The following is a 12,868-nucleotide window of genomic DNA, read 5'->3' as shown; positions in this document are numbered from 1 at the left end:
GCCCCCTAGAATGGAATAAGCCTTTGGCTATGCAGCAGCGATCCAATGGCATGTTAGACGATGGTGATAGTGGTTACAAATGGGATAAGGTGACTTTGGAAGGTGGTGGAGATGCGAATCCTCAAGGGGACTTTTGTGTATGACCCACATGTCAGAGTGTCTCAGTCTGTGAATGAGCAGTGTTGCAGCATTAACGATTGCAGCAACCATCAGTGGTTTGGATGGTGGGCAGACAGAGTGGATGGGACTGTGGACCTCAAATACCTGCCTGCCAGACCCCAGCCTCACCGCCCCAGGCCACCCTGGCCTCCTGCCCCCTGCCCAGCTCCTCGAAGGGTGTGAGGCGCTGGAGGAGGGCGTGCCCACCTCCAGTCCTCAGGTGCTCCAGGGCATTGTGGTGACTTTTTGCCTGTAAAACAGAGAAGAGGATTTATTGGGGCTGATCGCTCATGTACTCTGCACGTGCACACCTCACCCCAACCACAGTGGCCCATCTGAGACCTCCAGCGACTCCTGTCCACACTACTAGTGATGAGTCCCCAGAAGATAGTACGGCTGGTCCCAACCCCCCTCCCCCAACGGTCTCCTTGGACACATTCGGCGTCCATCACTTTGAATATCACACGGGTCCTGGCGCCCATGGCAAGGAAGATCAAATAGGTGCAGCACCGATGCCAGCAGATGGGACTTGCCCAAAAGAACTTGAGGCATCCCTTGGACCATGTCATTACCATCAATATGACATGTGTTGGAGTTCTGACTATGTGTCTACCGGCCTCCCCTGCAGGTTGCCCCCAAACTACTGAAATGTCACAGAAACCAACATATGCTGCGGGGAAAGACCTTCTTCTCCTCAACCACTAAGCATTGTCAGTACCCATTTGCCCACCCAGCGTGCAACACCACCTCTTCCAGGAGGACAGCAAGTCACGCATCCGAAAATCTGAGGGCCACAGTGGCCCCCCGCTGGCCTCTCCTGCAGCCTGCCCCCTTCTCCCTCTTCCTCCTCCACCTCCTCCTCCTCCTCTGCCCTCCTGAACATTTCTATCTCTCTGAGTGGCCATGGTGCACTGCTTCTAGCAGGCTGTCTGGCCGCTCTTTACACAGACTGCAGGTTCTCCATTGGAACCGGCAGTCTGAGGCCGCCCGCCCCCGCGACTATTTCCCTGTTCTCCACGGGAGTCGCAAAGCCGCGGTGCGGGCCTTAATTGGCCCGCCCGCGGAAAATGGTGGCGTGGCCCGTTTCGCCAGCGGCAATCGCCCGCCCGCCCGCCCACCCACCGCCGAGTTGGTTGGGCCCGCCCGACCGACGAACGTAAAATTCTGACCATAATTTAATCCCTCCCAGCCTCTCCCTACCACAGACCTTCCCTCTCACTTTCCTCCTCTCCAGCTTTCCCTGCCTCTGTAATTTCTATTAACTGTTAAATTTTGAATTTTCTCAAAGTCCTGATGATAGGTTATCAATCTGAAATATCAATTCTGTTTCTCTCTTCACAGATGCTGTCTGGTTGGCTGAGCGTTTACAGAAGTTTCTGTTCTTTTTAGCTTTGAAGTATAGGCTGGAGAATACAGTAAAAATAAGTTACTTACCGAGGACAAAAGCGGCCATATATTTTGCAACATCTCCAACACCAACAAAAAAGTACAGAATGCAGAACATTTCCCAACTCTGAGAGACCAGCTGAATTAAATTTGAGATTATCTGCAGGGCCATGCCTCCAAAGAGAACAACTTTTCTTCCATACCTTTAAACAATTATATATTAAGTATATTAATTTTAAAGACTAAAAAGTTACACTTCAACCTTTCTTCAATACTTCTAAATAATAAACATGCTGCACCTAATGTCATGCGCTGATATGTAGTCGAAGTGTTTTAGACTGTTTAGGTTGTTGTGATATGGCTTTAGAGGGTCGCTAAGAATAGAGCCCGTCAGAGAGCACTTTAGGTATTTGATCGTAACAGATCTCTAAATCAATACTCATGTTTGCAACAGGAAAGGGTACAAACAGATCAAATATTATTCAAAAACAAAACCGCTGGATCGGAATTGGAACTTTATAACAAAGGGAATTTTAATTTATTATATCGCTCTGTAAAGTTATGTTGTGTAATATGCAAAATCTGTCTGATTTTCTTTTAATTTTCTTTCAGGGTGATCCACAATTGGCATAGGGTTTGGATGGGGTAGTGGACGTAAAAACAGTTGGATACATGACAAAAATTATACATTTCTCTATAATATATAGTGCTATTGACTTCTTTTACCTTTAAACTATGACATTAAATGCCCTTGGCATTAAAAGCTCAACTGAAGGAATGAACCCCTTCCTGCCTGAAACGCATTGGGACCCCGGCCCTACACTTGATGAAGCTACAAGCTGCTGTTATGAGGCCCGGTGCCTGGATTATGTTAATAAGATAGAATTTCTGCAGGGTTTTATCCACCACAGCTTCAGCAAAAGATTGACAGACACCCACAGAAGACAGTATAGATCTCCATTTTGAGGTTTGCACCAACCTCTGGCAAAGCTATGGTAGGGGAATGGAAGAACAATCACCAAATGTTTCAACAGCCAGGCAGTCCACTGGAGATCCAGCACTCAATGGGCTGCATCTACCGGTTGGTGAGCGGGGGTGGGGCCCGCTCGCCAATGTGTAAAATGGCGCGGGGTGGCGTTGGGCACGTGTCCCGACATCATCCCGCATCATTTACATTTTCAGCTCGGCAGGCGAGCAGCCAAATCGGCTGCACGTCTGTTGACCTGTCAACGGCCTATTAAGACCATTAAAAAAGTAATTGAAATCATTAATGGACCTGTCCGTCCTGGTGGGCTTCTGAAAAAACATGAAACCTCATCCATGGGAGGGATTTTAAAATTTCAGAATATTTTAAAATAAAAGCTATGGACATGTCCCAACTCATGTGACAGTGTCATGTGAGGGGACAAGGCAGCAAAATTTTTTCTATTGTTTAAACAGCTTTTCACATTTGAGCCGATCTCCCTGGGGCAGCACTTTGCCTCAGGGAGATCTGTGCGCTCTTTCACGTACATGTGTGAAAGAGCTCACTCCCAGCTCAGGGAATCCTCCCTCCCCCCCACCCCCGCCTGCACAAGAAACGCTCTCTGGCGGATGTCACGCTGGGCGGGGCCTTAATTGGCCCGCCCACATAAAATGGCGGTGCGCCCCCAAGTGGGGGCGCCGATCAGGAACCCGCCCACCCATGGCCGTTCCCGCACATCCCCCCAACAGGGGGAAACTGTTGCCCATGTGTGTCTGAATAAATTGAATAGCTGAGTAATATAGTTAAGAGAGATACATTTTAATCAATTTTGTTCTGGCTTATGTTCAAAGGGTTTTGAGGATACATTTTGGGATGACTTACATCAAATCAGCAGTTGGTCTAAGGCCAACACAAAAAAGACCAAGAATTGTGTTTCAAGTGACAATCTTATCTTGATTGTTAATGTAGGAGAAGCATTTTAGATACATCCTGTGGTGATAAGGTGAATTACGTAATTACAGTAAACCTATTTGTTCTTGCTACCATTCATTTGCTTTCATATGGGAACTAACCTGCCTAGTTTCTTATACTCCAAGCCATGGTCTGATAGAATGTTTATTCTCTTGCCGTTCAAAATTAAAGAAACCCCATGCGTTGACACATAAAATATCCAGTAAGTATTAGCAATTAAGTGGTAAATGATGCAAAATGTATCTTACAGTTTGCTTGTTCATTGAATCCTGTACCTGTCTGAAAGGTGTCCTGAAATTATCGAGCCACACAGCACTCCCAGGAAAAGTACTGAAGAAGTAAATGGCCCTTTCCAATTATTGTCACACACTAGGTCCCACTGTAGCGAGGTATAAAATGTAAAGACATAAGACTTTTATTATAGAATGTGGTTAGCACTGTTAAGGTACTTACGTAAAACTCTTACACAACAACCTAATTTTCATTTGATTTTTTGAAACAATACCAGGAGATTTTCACCAGTGTCATTGCTAGTGGTACATCAAATTTACTGCTGTGTAAGAACAGGGCTGTTCTATCTTGCAATGCATAACATTTTAATCTGCTACAAAAAGTAGAGCTTGGACTGTTTAATGCTCTGGGGACATGGGCTCAAATCCCACCACAGCGACCAGTGGAATTTATATTCAATTGACCAATCTAGAATATAAAGATAATCTCTGTCATGCTGACCCTGAAACGATCACCAATTGTTGTAACGACCCATCGGGTTAACTAATGCCCTTTAGGGAAGGATATCTGCCATCCTGACCTGGTCTGGCCTATATGGGACATGCAGGCCCTCAACAACATGGTTGATTCTTATCTGTCCTCTGAAATGGCCGAGCAAGACACTTAGTTCAAGGGCAAGCAGGGATAGGCACAAATGTCGGCCTTGACAATGACACCCACGTCCCATGAAAGAATAAAGGGCAAAATTTTTACCTCAGCAGGTGGGCGCGTGCCCGACCCACTCAAGTGTAAAATGACGCACGTTGACGTCCCGATGTCAAAGCGCAGTCACTCAGTATTTTGGTCGGCAGCCACGCGCGGGAATTGACAGCGCGCCCGCTGACAGTTAAAAGGCCTGCGAACGCCACTAAAGCCTCAATTAGCTTATATTTTCGCTGCCCATCCAACCTTACAGTCGGCGGGCAGGCAAAAAGGCCAAGCAGCCTTTGCACTTTTTAGGAAACCTCATCCACGGGTAGGTTGAGGTTTCCAAAAGCAAATAAAAATCAAATTAAAATTTTAAAATTGAATTGATAACATGTCCCTGCTCATGTGACAGAGTCGCATGAGGGGACATGTTTTATAACATTTTTTTTGAAAACTCTTCGTCTCCCTGAGGCAGCTCTATGCCTCAGGGAGATTCTCAAGTCCGCGCTCGCCCACCTCCTCCCCGCACAGGCAGCACTGAGCGCTGCCGCTCGTGTTTCATGCTAGGAGGGCCTTAATTGGCCCGCAAGCGTGAAATTGCCTTCCAGCCTCGATTGCGGACGGCGGTCAGCTTCCCAACCGGCCAGTGCCCACCCGTGCCAAGCCCGCCCGACAAGAGCTAAATTCTGCCCAAAGAAAAAAAATCAGGATTCAGTGTTAATTTGGTCAGGTCACTGTGTAGATTGGGAAATGCTGACTGGTTTTTAAGTTCCAGGTCAACCCCTGTCTTCTCCTTCAGCTAAGGTTGTTTTACATCTGTAATTAAGCATGATATCTGATGTGTACCATTTGAGCAGCTACCTTACAACATTGTGCTCGAAGCATTGAACCTCATCAGTCAGGAGTGAATATTCTAAATTCAGGCGCATGCTGCATGTGATTAGGCTAAGGCCTGTATTTTCGTAAAGTTGGAGAGCGTCTGTGCTCAGCCAAATTCGTGCTGGGTACCCGATTCCAGAAGTCACACCCTCGAAGTAGAAGCAGAAGTGCAGCTATCTTCTAATTTTGGCAGTTGGGTATCCAAAACATAACTTGTGGGCTTTAGGCCTTTCAGGAGAATGTTTAAAGCTCCTGGAATTCTTTGGAGAGGTAGGCTATTCTTTTAGATAGGTCCAGGAATACCTCTCCTGCCCTTTGGGAGAGGTCAAGTGTCCCTTGAGATTGTAAAAATTAGACATGAATGTGTGTAAAAAGTAGATATGTCAAGCTGACAGGAACTGTCAAGCTGTCAGGGGAACTGTCAAGCTGAAAAAGGAAGTGTGAAGCTATCAAAGCATTTTAATCTTCTGACCTTTAAAGTTTTTAAAGAAAATTCTGGAGTTTAAAAAACAGATCAGTGCTTGCAATTTCACCGTCTGGTGACATAAGCCTGAGGGTCATCACTATAGGATTTGTGCTGCATGACAGATTGCACAAACTATTATTATCACTGTGGGGTGCCTGTCAGTTCACAGTTTGATGGACAGCTCCAAGAGATTATAAATTCTTTGATGTGGGGCTATGAATACAAATGCTTATTTTTTATAAGGAATTAAGCACAAACATTGTTTGAAATGTTTGTTTTTTTATATAAGGGATTAGATAGTTAAAGGAATGTAAATGTAATGAATGTGTTTTATGAATGGGGTGTTTTTTTATTTAAAAAATCCTGCAATGGACACTTATTTTATTTCACTGGGGGAATTGGTTGGCATGGGTTGGCACTAAGTTGGCATGCGGCTATAAAGGGCCATGGGGGTGGATAGAGGGGCATTGGTTAACATGGAGGGTATGGGAGGCCATGTGGGCTGGGTGGGGGCCATCAGGTGGCATGGGTTGGCATGGGGTGTGTGCTGGTGGGCTGGAAGCCTGTTTTTTGTTTTATTGTTTCCTTTTACAGCTGGGACGTATCCCAGATCACCACGGCAGGACTTTTACACATCCCGCCTCTGCACCCAGTAGCGCCTGTGGCTGCCTCCAAACTCTTTCTGGGGGAGGTGAGCAAAGCCCGCATTAACACCACCCACCCCCCTCCGAACCCCACCCCGTGAAACTTAAATTAGACCATCCGGGGTACTTTCTCTGGAGTCCGGGTTTGCAGGGTTGGGAATTTTCCCGACTCGCTGTTCCCAACTCAGAAGTGAAAGTTCAAACCTAAATAAAAGTTCAGAAAATTCTGCACAGCAAACATAGCATTTTCAGCATGCTGCATTACAAAGTAGTCTAAAAAGTGATATTTCGAAATCTGTAAAATCTACAGGGCTATTGCTAAAGATTTCTGAGATAGATTGGATAGCATTCTCAGAACTAAGGAACCTAAGAATAGACAGTTGTTTCCAAGTAATGGATTGATCCAGTCTTGTCAAGGTCATAAATCTAAAGGTAAGTAAATCCTAAAGTAGTAATAGGATGTCACCTTAGAATCATAGAATGGTTACAGCACAAAAGAAGGCCATTTGGCCTTTAATGTCCATGTCATCTGTCTGCAAGAACAAGCTGGTTGGTTGCATTCCCCAGCCGATTCCCCGTGGCTGTGTAAATATTTTCTCTAAGCTGTGTATTCAAGTCCCTTTTGAAAGCCACAAGTGAATCTGCCCACACAACACTTGCTGGCAGTGCATTCCAGCTCCTAACCACTCGCCGCATAAAAACATGTTTCCTCAAGGCACCTTTGTGGTTTTTTTGTGTCTTTGTACACCTTTGTGTTTTTTTGCCAATCACCTTATATCATTGTCCGTTGGTTCTCAACCCTTCTGTCAATGGGAACATCTACCTTTATCTACTTTGGTTGGACCCCTCAAGATTTTGCATTCTGCTATTAAATCTCCCCTCATTTTCCTGCACCCTGATGAAATCCTTCCTAATGTGTGGTGCTCAGAATTGGACACAATACTCCAGTTGAGGCTGAGCCAGTGTGTATTATAAATGTTCATCATGGCTTCCTTGCTTTTATACTCAATGCCTCTATTTATAAGTCCCAGGATCTGGTATGCCTTCTTAACTGCTTTCTCAACCTGCCTGGCCATTTTCAATGATTTGTGCACATTTGTCCCCTGGTCCCTCTGCTCCTGCACCCCATTTAGAATTGTAAACTTCATCTTATATTGCCTATCCTCATTCTTCCTACCAAAATAAATCACTCCACACTTCTCTGCATTGAATTTCATCTGCCACTTGTTCTCATGGGTTCCATCTCACCATATACACCATATCAATTGCATTACTCTCATCAACCCTCTCCTACCTCAATCAAGTTAGTTGAACATGACTTTTTTCCTTAACAAATCCATGCTGGCTTCCCTTAACTAATGGACAATCTCCAAGCGATTTTTAATTTTGTCCAGGATTATTGTTTCTAAAAGCTTTCCCACCACTGAGGTTAAACTGAGTGATCTGTAGTGATTGGCTTTATCCTTATACCCTGTTTTGAACAACATGTAACATTTGTAGTTCTCCAATCCTCTGGCACTACCCTGTATCTAAGGAGAATTGGAAGCTTATAGACAGTGCCTAAGCTATTTCCTCCCTTGCTTCTCCAGCATTTTCAGATGCATTCCATCTGGTCCTGGTGTCTTATCAACTTTAATTACAGCCAGATTTTCTAATACCCCCTCTTTATCAATTCTAGCCCATCCAGTGACTCAACTGCTTCCTCTTTCATTAATCCTTAGATTCTGGAAAAGTCCCAGAGGATTGGAAAACTGCCAGCATAACACCGTTATTCTAAAAGGGAGCGAGACATAAAAACAGGTACCAAAAGGTCAGTTAGCTTAACATCTGTCATTGGGAAAATGTTAGTCTATTTTAAAGGATGTAATAGCAGAGCATTTGGAAATGCATAATATAATCAAGTAGAGTCAGCATGGCTTCATGAAGGGGAAATCATGCCTGACAAATTTATTGGAATTCTTCGAGGAGGTAACAAACACGATAGATAAAGGGGAACCAGAAGATGTAATATATTTGGATTTCCAAAAGGCGTTCAAGAAGGTACCACACATAAGGCTATTTAATAAGATAAGAGCCCATGGTGTTGGGGGTCGAATATTAGCATGGATAGAGGACTGGCTAACTAATAGAAGATAGAGAGTTGGGATATGAGGGGAATTTTCAAGATGGCAACCTGTAACTAGTGGAGTGCCACAGGAATCAGGGTTGGGCCCACAGTTAAAACATCCAGATATAACCTGGGTATTTAGCTGTGTGTGGACCAAGCTATTAGTCTCAATCACTTTGGGCAAGGGGCCCTAGCTGATAAAGGAACTCTACCAGCTATAATATAATAATTTTTAAACAGGGGATGTGGAATAAACTTGCTGTGACCATGTTTGAATAACTGGCCAGTTTGTGAGAGAAGATCATTGAGTCATAGAGATCTACAGCACAGAAAAAGGCCCTTCGGCCCATCGAGTCTGCACCAGTCAAACAGTTACCTAACTATTCTAATCCCATTTTCCAGCACTAGGCCCATAGCCTTGTATGCCATGGCATTGCAAGTGCACATCCAAATACTTCTTATGTGATGAGCAAGCTAACCCTCTTTGCGCCTTAAGAAATTGCTTATTTCCAGGTAGGTCAAAGTGGCGCCAGTGAGTAAGACCAGAAAGACCAGGAGTGATCACTGTCTCTCTCCAAACATTCTGCAAGCTTCTGCCCTGCCTGTTTTTGGGCCATCCATATGCCACAGGCAATGTTTTAAATATAAACGGAGCAGCTGCTGACTCCAGAGGAAAAGATTGAAAAAAGGATCTGTCAAGATTGTCAAATCATTCCATTGTAGAATCTGGAAAGAACATCTGGTAATGTGTAATGAGGCAGGTTTAATAAATCATCTCAAAGCGAAAGATCCCCTAGGAAACAGTGACCATAACATGGTAGAATTTAGCATTCAGCTTGAGAGTGAGAAACTTGGGTCAGAAACAACTGTGCTAAACTTATATAAGGGTAGTTACAAAGGAATGAGGGCAGAGTTGGCTGGAGTGGACAGGGAAAGGAGTTTAGCAGAAAAGATGGCTGATAAACAATGGCAGACATTTAAGAAAATAGTTCATGACTCACAACAAAGATATATCCCAGTGAGGAAGAGGGATTCTAAGAAAGGGATAAACCAACCATGGTTAACCAAGGAAGTTAAGGATAGTATCAAATTGAAAGAAAAAACATACAATGTGGCAAAGATTAGTGGTAAACCAGAGCATTGGGAAAGTTTTAAAAACCAACAGAAGATGACCAAAAAATAATAAAGAGGGAGAAAATAAACTTTGAGGGTAAACTAGCAAGTAATGTAAAAATGGACAGTAAGAGCTTCTTTAAATATATAAAAAGGAAGATAGAAGCCAAAGTGAACATAGGCCCCTTAAAGAACGAGGCAGGGGAAATAATAATGGGGAACCAGGAAATGGCAGAGGAGTTGAATGAATACTTTTCATCAGTCTTCACGGTAAAAGGCACTAATAACATTCCAAAAATACTAAATAATCAAGGGACGAAAGCAGCGAAGGATAAAAATGCAGTAACTATCACTACGGAAAAAGTACTAGGGAAACTAATGGGGCTGAAGGCCGATTAGTCCCCTGGACCTGACGGGTTGCATCCTAGGATATTATAGGAAGTACCTACAGAGATAGTTGGTGCATTGGTAGTAATCTTCCAAGAATCCTTAAATTTCAAAAAAGTCCCAGAAGGTTGGAAAACTGCCAATGCAACACCGTTATTCAAAAAGGGAGGGAGCAAAAAACAGGTAACTATAGGCCAGTTAGCTTAACATCTGTCATTGGGAAAATGTTAGAGTCTATTATAAAGGATGCAATAGCAGAGCATTTAGAAATACATAATCTAATCAAGCAGAGTCAGCATAGCTTCAAGAAGGGGAAATCATGCCTGACAAATTTATTATAATTCTTTGAGGAGGTAGGAAGCAGGATATATAAAGGGGAATATTTGGATTTCCAAAAGGTGTTCAATAAGGTATTGCACATAAGGCTACTTAATAAGATAAGAGCCCATGGTGTTGGGGGTAGTATATTAGCATGGATAGAGATTGGCTAACTAATAGAAAACAGAGAGTTGGGATAAGGGGGCCATTTTCAGGATGGTAACCTATAACTAGTGGAGTGCCACAGGGATCAGTACTGGAGATACAATTATTTACAATATATATTAATGACTTAGATGGGGGAAGTGAATGTACTATCGCCAAGTTTGCGGATGGCATAAAAATAGATGGGAAAGCAAGTGGTGAGGATAACACAAAGAGTATACAGAAGGACATAGGCAGGTTAAGTGAGTGGGCAAAAACTTGGCAGATGGAACACAATGTGGGAAAATGTGAGGTTCTGCACTTTGGCAGGAAGAATAGAAGAGTTTAATGGAGAAAGACTGCAGAAAGTTGGCGGGTCCTCATGCATGAATCACAAAAGGCTAGCATACAGGTTCAGCAGGTAATAGGGAAGGCGAATTGAATGTTAGCCTTTATTTCAATGGGAATGGAGTATAAAAATAGGGAAGTCTTGCTAAAACTATACAAGGCACTAGTTAGACCACACCTAGAATACTGTGAATAGGTCCCCTTATCTAATGAAAGCTATACTGGCATTGGAGGCAGCCCAGAGAAGGTTGATCCCAGGTATGGAGGGGGGATTTTCTTATGAGGAGAGAGTGAGTAGGTTGAGCCTGTACTCATTGGAGTTTAGAAGAATGAGAGGTAAACTGATTGAAACTTATAAGATTCTTAGGGGGCTTGACAGGGCAGATGCTGAGAAGTTGTTTCCTCTTGTGGGAGAGTCTCGGACCAGAGGGCAAAATCTCAGAGTAAGGGGTGCCAATTTAAGACAGAGATGAGCAGGACTTTCTTCTCTCAAAGGGTAGTGAATCTGTGGAACTCTTTACCGCAGAGTGCTGTAGAGGCTGGGTTGTTAAGTATATTCAAGGCTGAGATAGACAGATCTTTAATCAGCAAGAGAATCAAGGGTTATGGGGAAAAGACAGGAAAGTGGAGTTGAGGATTATCAGGTCAGCCATGATCTCATTGAATGGTGGAACAGGCTCGGTGGGCTGAATGGCCTACTTCTGCTTCTACTTTTTATGGTCCTATGGTCTTATAGAAACCATCCAAGCTGCAGGATCCATATACAGTTTACTTTTTTTGGACTCTTAAACAATTTAACCTACCCTCAAATTTAGTAACTTATTTCCCTGTGTGCTTTTTAAAAATATTCATGTTTGGATGTGGGTGTTGCTGCGAGGTCAGCATTTATTGCCCATCCCTAGTTGCCCTTGAGAAGGTGATGGTGAGCTTCCCTCTTAAACTGCTGCAGTCCATATGGTGTAGGACCATGCACAAAGCATCCACAATGCCTTTAGGGAGGGAGTTCCAGGATTTTGACGCTGTGACAGTGAAGGAACAACAATATAATTCCAAATCAGGATGGTGTGTAGCTTGGAGGGGAACTCCCAGGTGGTAGTGTTCCCATGTTTCTGCTGCCCTTGTCCTTCCAGATGGTAGTGGTCGTGGGTTTGGAAGGTGCTGTCGAAGGAGCCTTGGTGAGTTCCTGTAGATGATACACACTGCTGCCACTGTGCGTCAGCGGTGGAGGGAGTGAATGTTTGTGGATGGAGTGCCAATCAAGTGGGCTGCTTTGGCCTGAATGGTGTCAATCTTCTTGAGTGTTGGTTGACCTGCACTCATCCAGGCAGGTGGAGAATATTTCGTCACACTATTGACTTGTGCCTTGTTGATGGTGGACAGGCTTTTGGGAGTCAGGAGGCGAGTTACTTGCTGCATGATTCCTAGCCTCTGACCTGCTCTTAAAGCCGGGGTTTTTATATGGTTAGTCCAGTTCAGTTTCTGCTTAATGGTAACCCCCATGAAGTTGATAGTAGGGGATTCAGCAATAGGAATGCCATTGAGTGCCAAGGGGCAATGGTTAGATTCTCTCTGGTTGGAGATGGTCATTGCCTGGCACTTGTGTGCTGCGAATGTTACTTTTCACTTGTCAAGCTTGTCTGTCCAAGCCTGAATATTGTCCAGTTCTTGCTGCATTTGGTCATGGACTGCTTCAGTATCTGAAGAGTCGCAAATTATGCTGAAGCAGCTGAAGAAGGTTGGGCCTAGGACACTACCCTGAGGAATTACTGCAGTGATGTCCTGGAACTGAGATGACTGACCTCCAACAACCACAACCATCTTCCTTTGTGCTAGGTATGACTCCAACCAATGGAGAGTTTACCTCTCGTTCCCTTTGACTCCAGTTTTGCTAGGGCTCCTTGATGCCACATTCGGTCAAATGCTGCCTTGATATCAAGGGCAGTCACTCTCACCTCACCTCTGGAGTTCAGCTCTTTTGTCCATGTCTGAGCCAAGGCTGTAATGAGGGTCAGGTGCTAATTGGCAAATTGAGCATAAGTGAGCAGGTTATTGCTAAGCAAGTG

At 44.1% G+C, this 12,868-nt stretch overlaps 1 protein-coding gene across 1 annotated transcript in view; it reads right to left on the bottom strand.

Annotated features, from left to right (window-relative positions):
• The window catches only part of LOC144689899 (organic cation/carnitine transporter 2-like), a 90,333-nt gene that overhangs the window by 59,033 nt on the left and 18,432 nt on the right, over nucleotides 1-12,868 (bottom strand). The window contains exons 2-3 of the mRNA XM_078557401.1: nucleotides 3,757-3,860; nucleotides 1,594-1,748 (exon numbers count right to left, since the gene is read on the bottom strand). Coding sequence (XP_078413527.1) covers nucleotides 1,594-1,748; nucleotides 3,757-3,860 — 259 coding nt within the window. The remainder of the gene's footprint in view (nucleotides 1-1,593; nucleotides 1,749-3,756; nucleotides 3,861-12,868) is intronic.

Source organism: Cetorhinus maximus, chromosome 2 (genome assembly GCF_964194155.1).
Source record: "Cetorhinus maximus chromosome 2, sCetMax3.hap1.1, whole genome shotgun sequence".
Lineage (NCBI taxonomy): Eukaryota > Metazoa > Chordata > Chondrichthyes > Lamniformes > Cetorhinidae > Cetorhinus > Cetorhinus maximus.
This window is presented reverse-complemented; position numbering and strand designations above follow the sequence as displayed.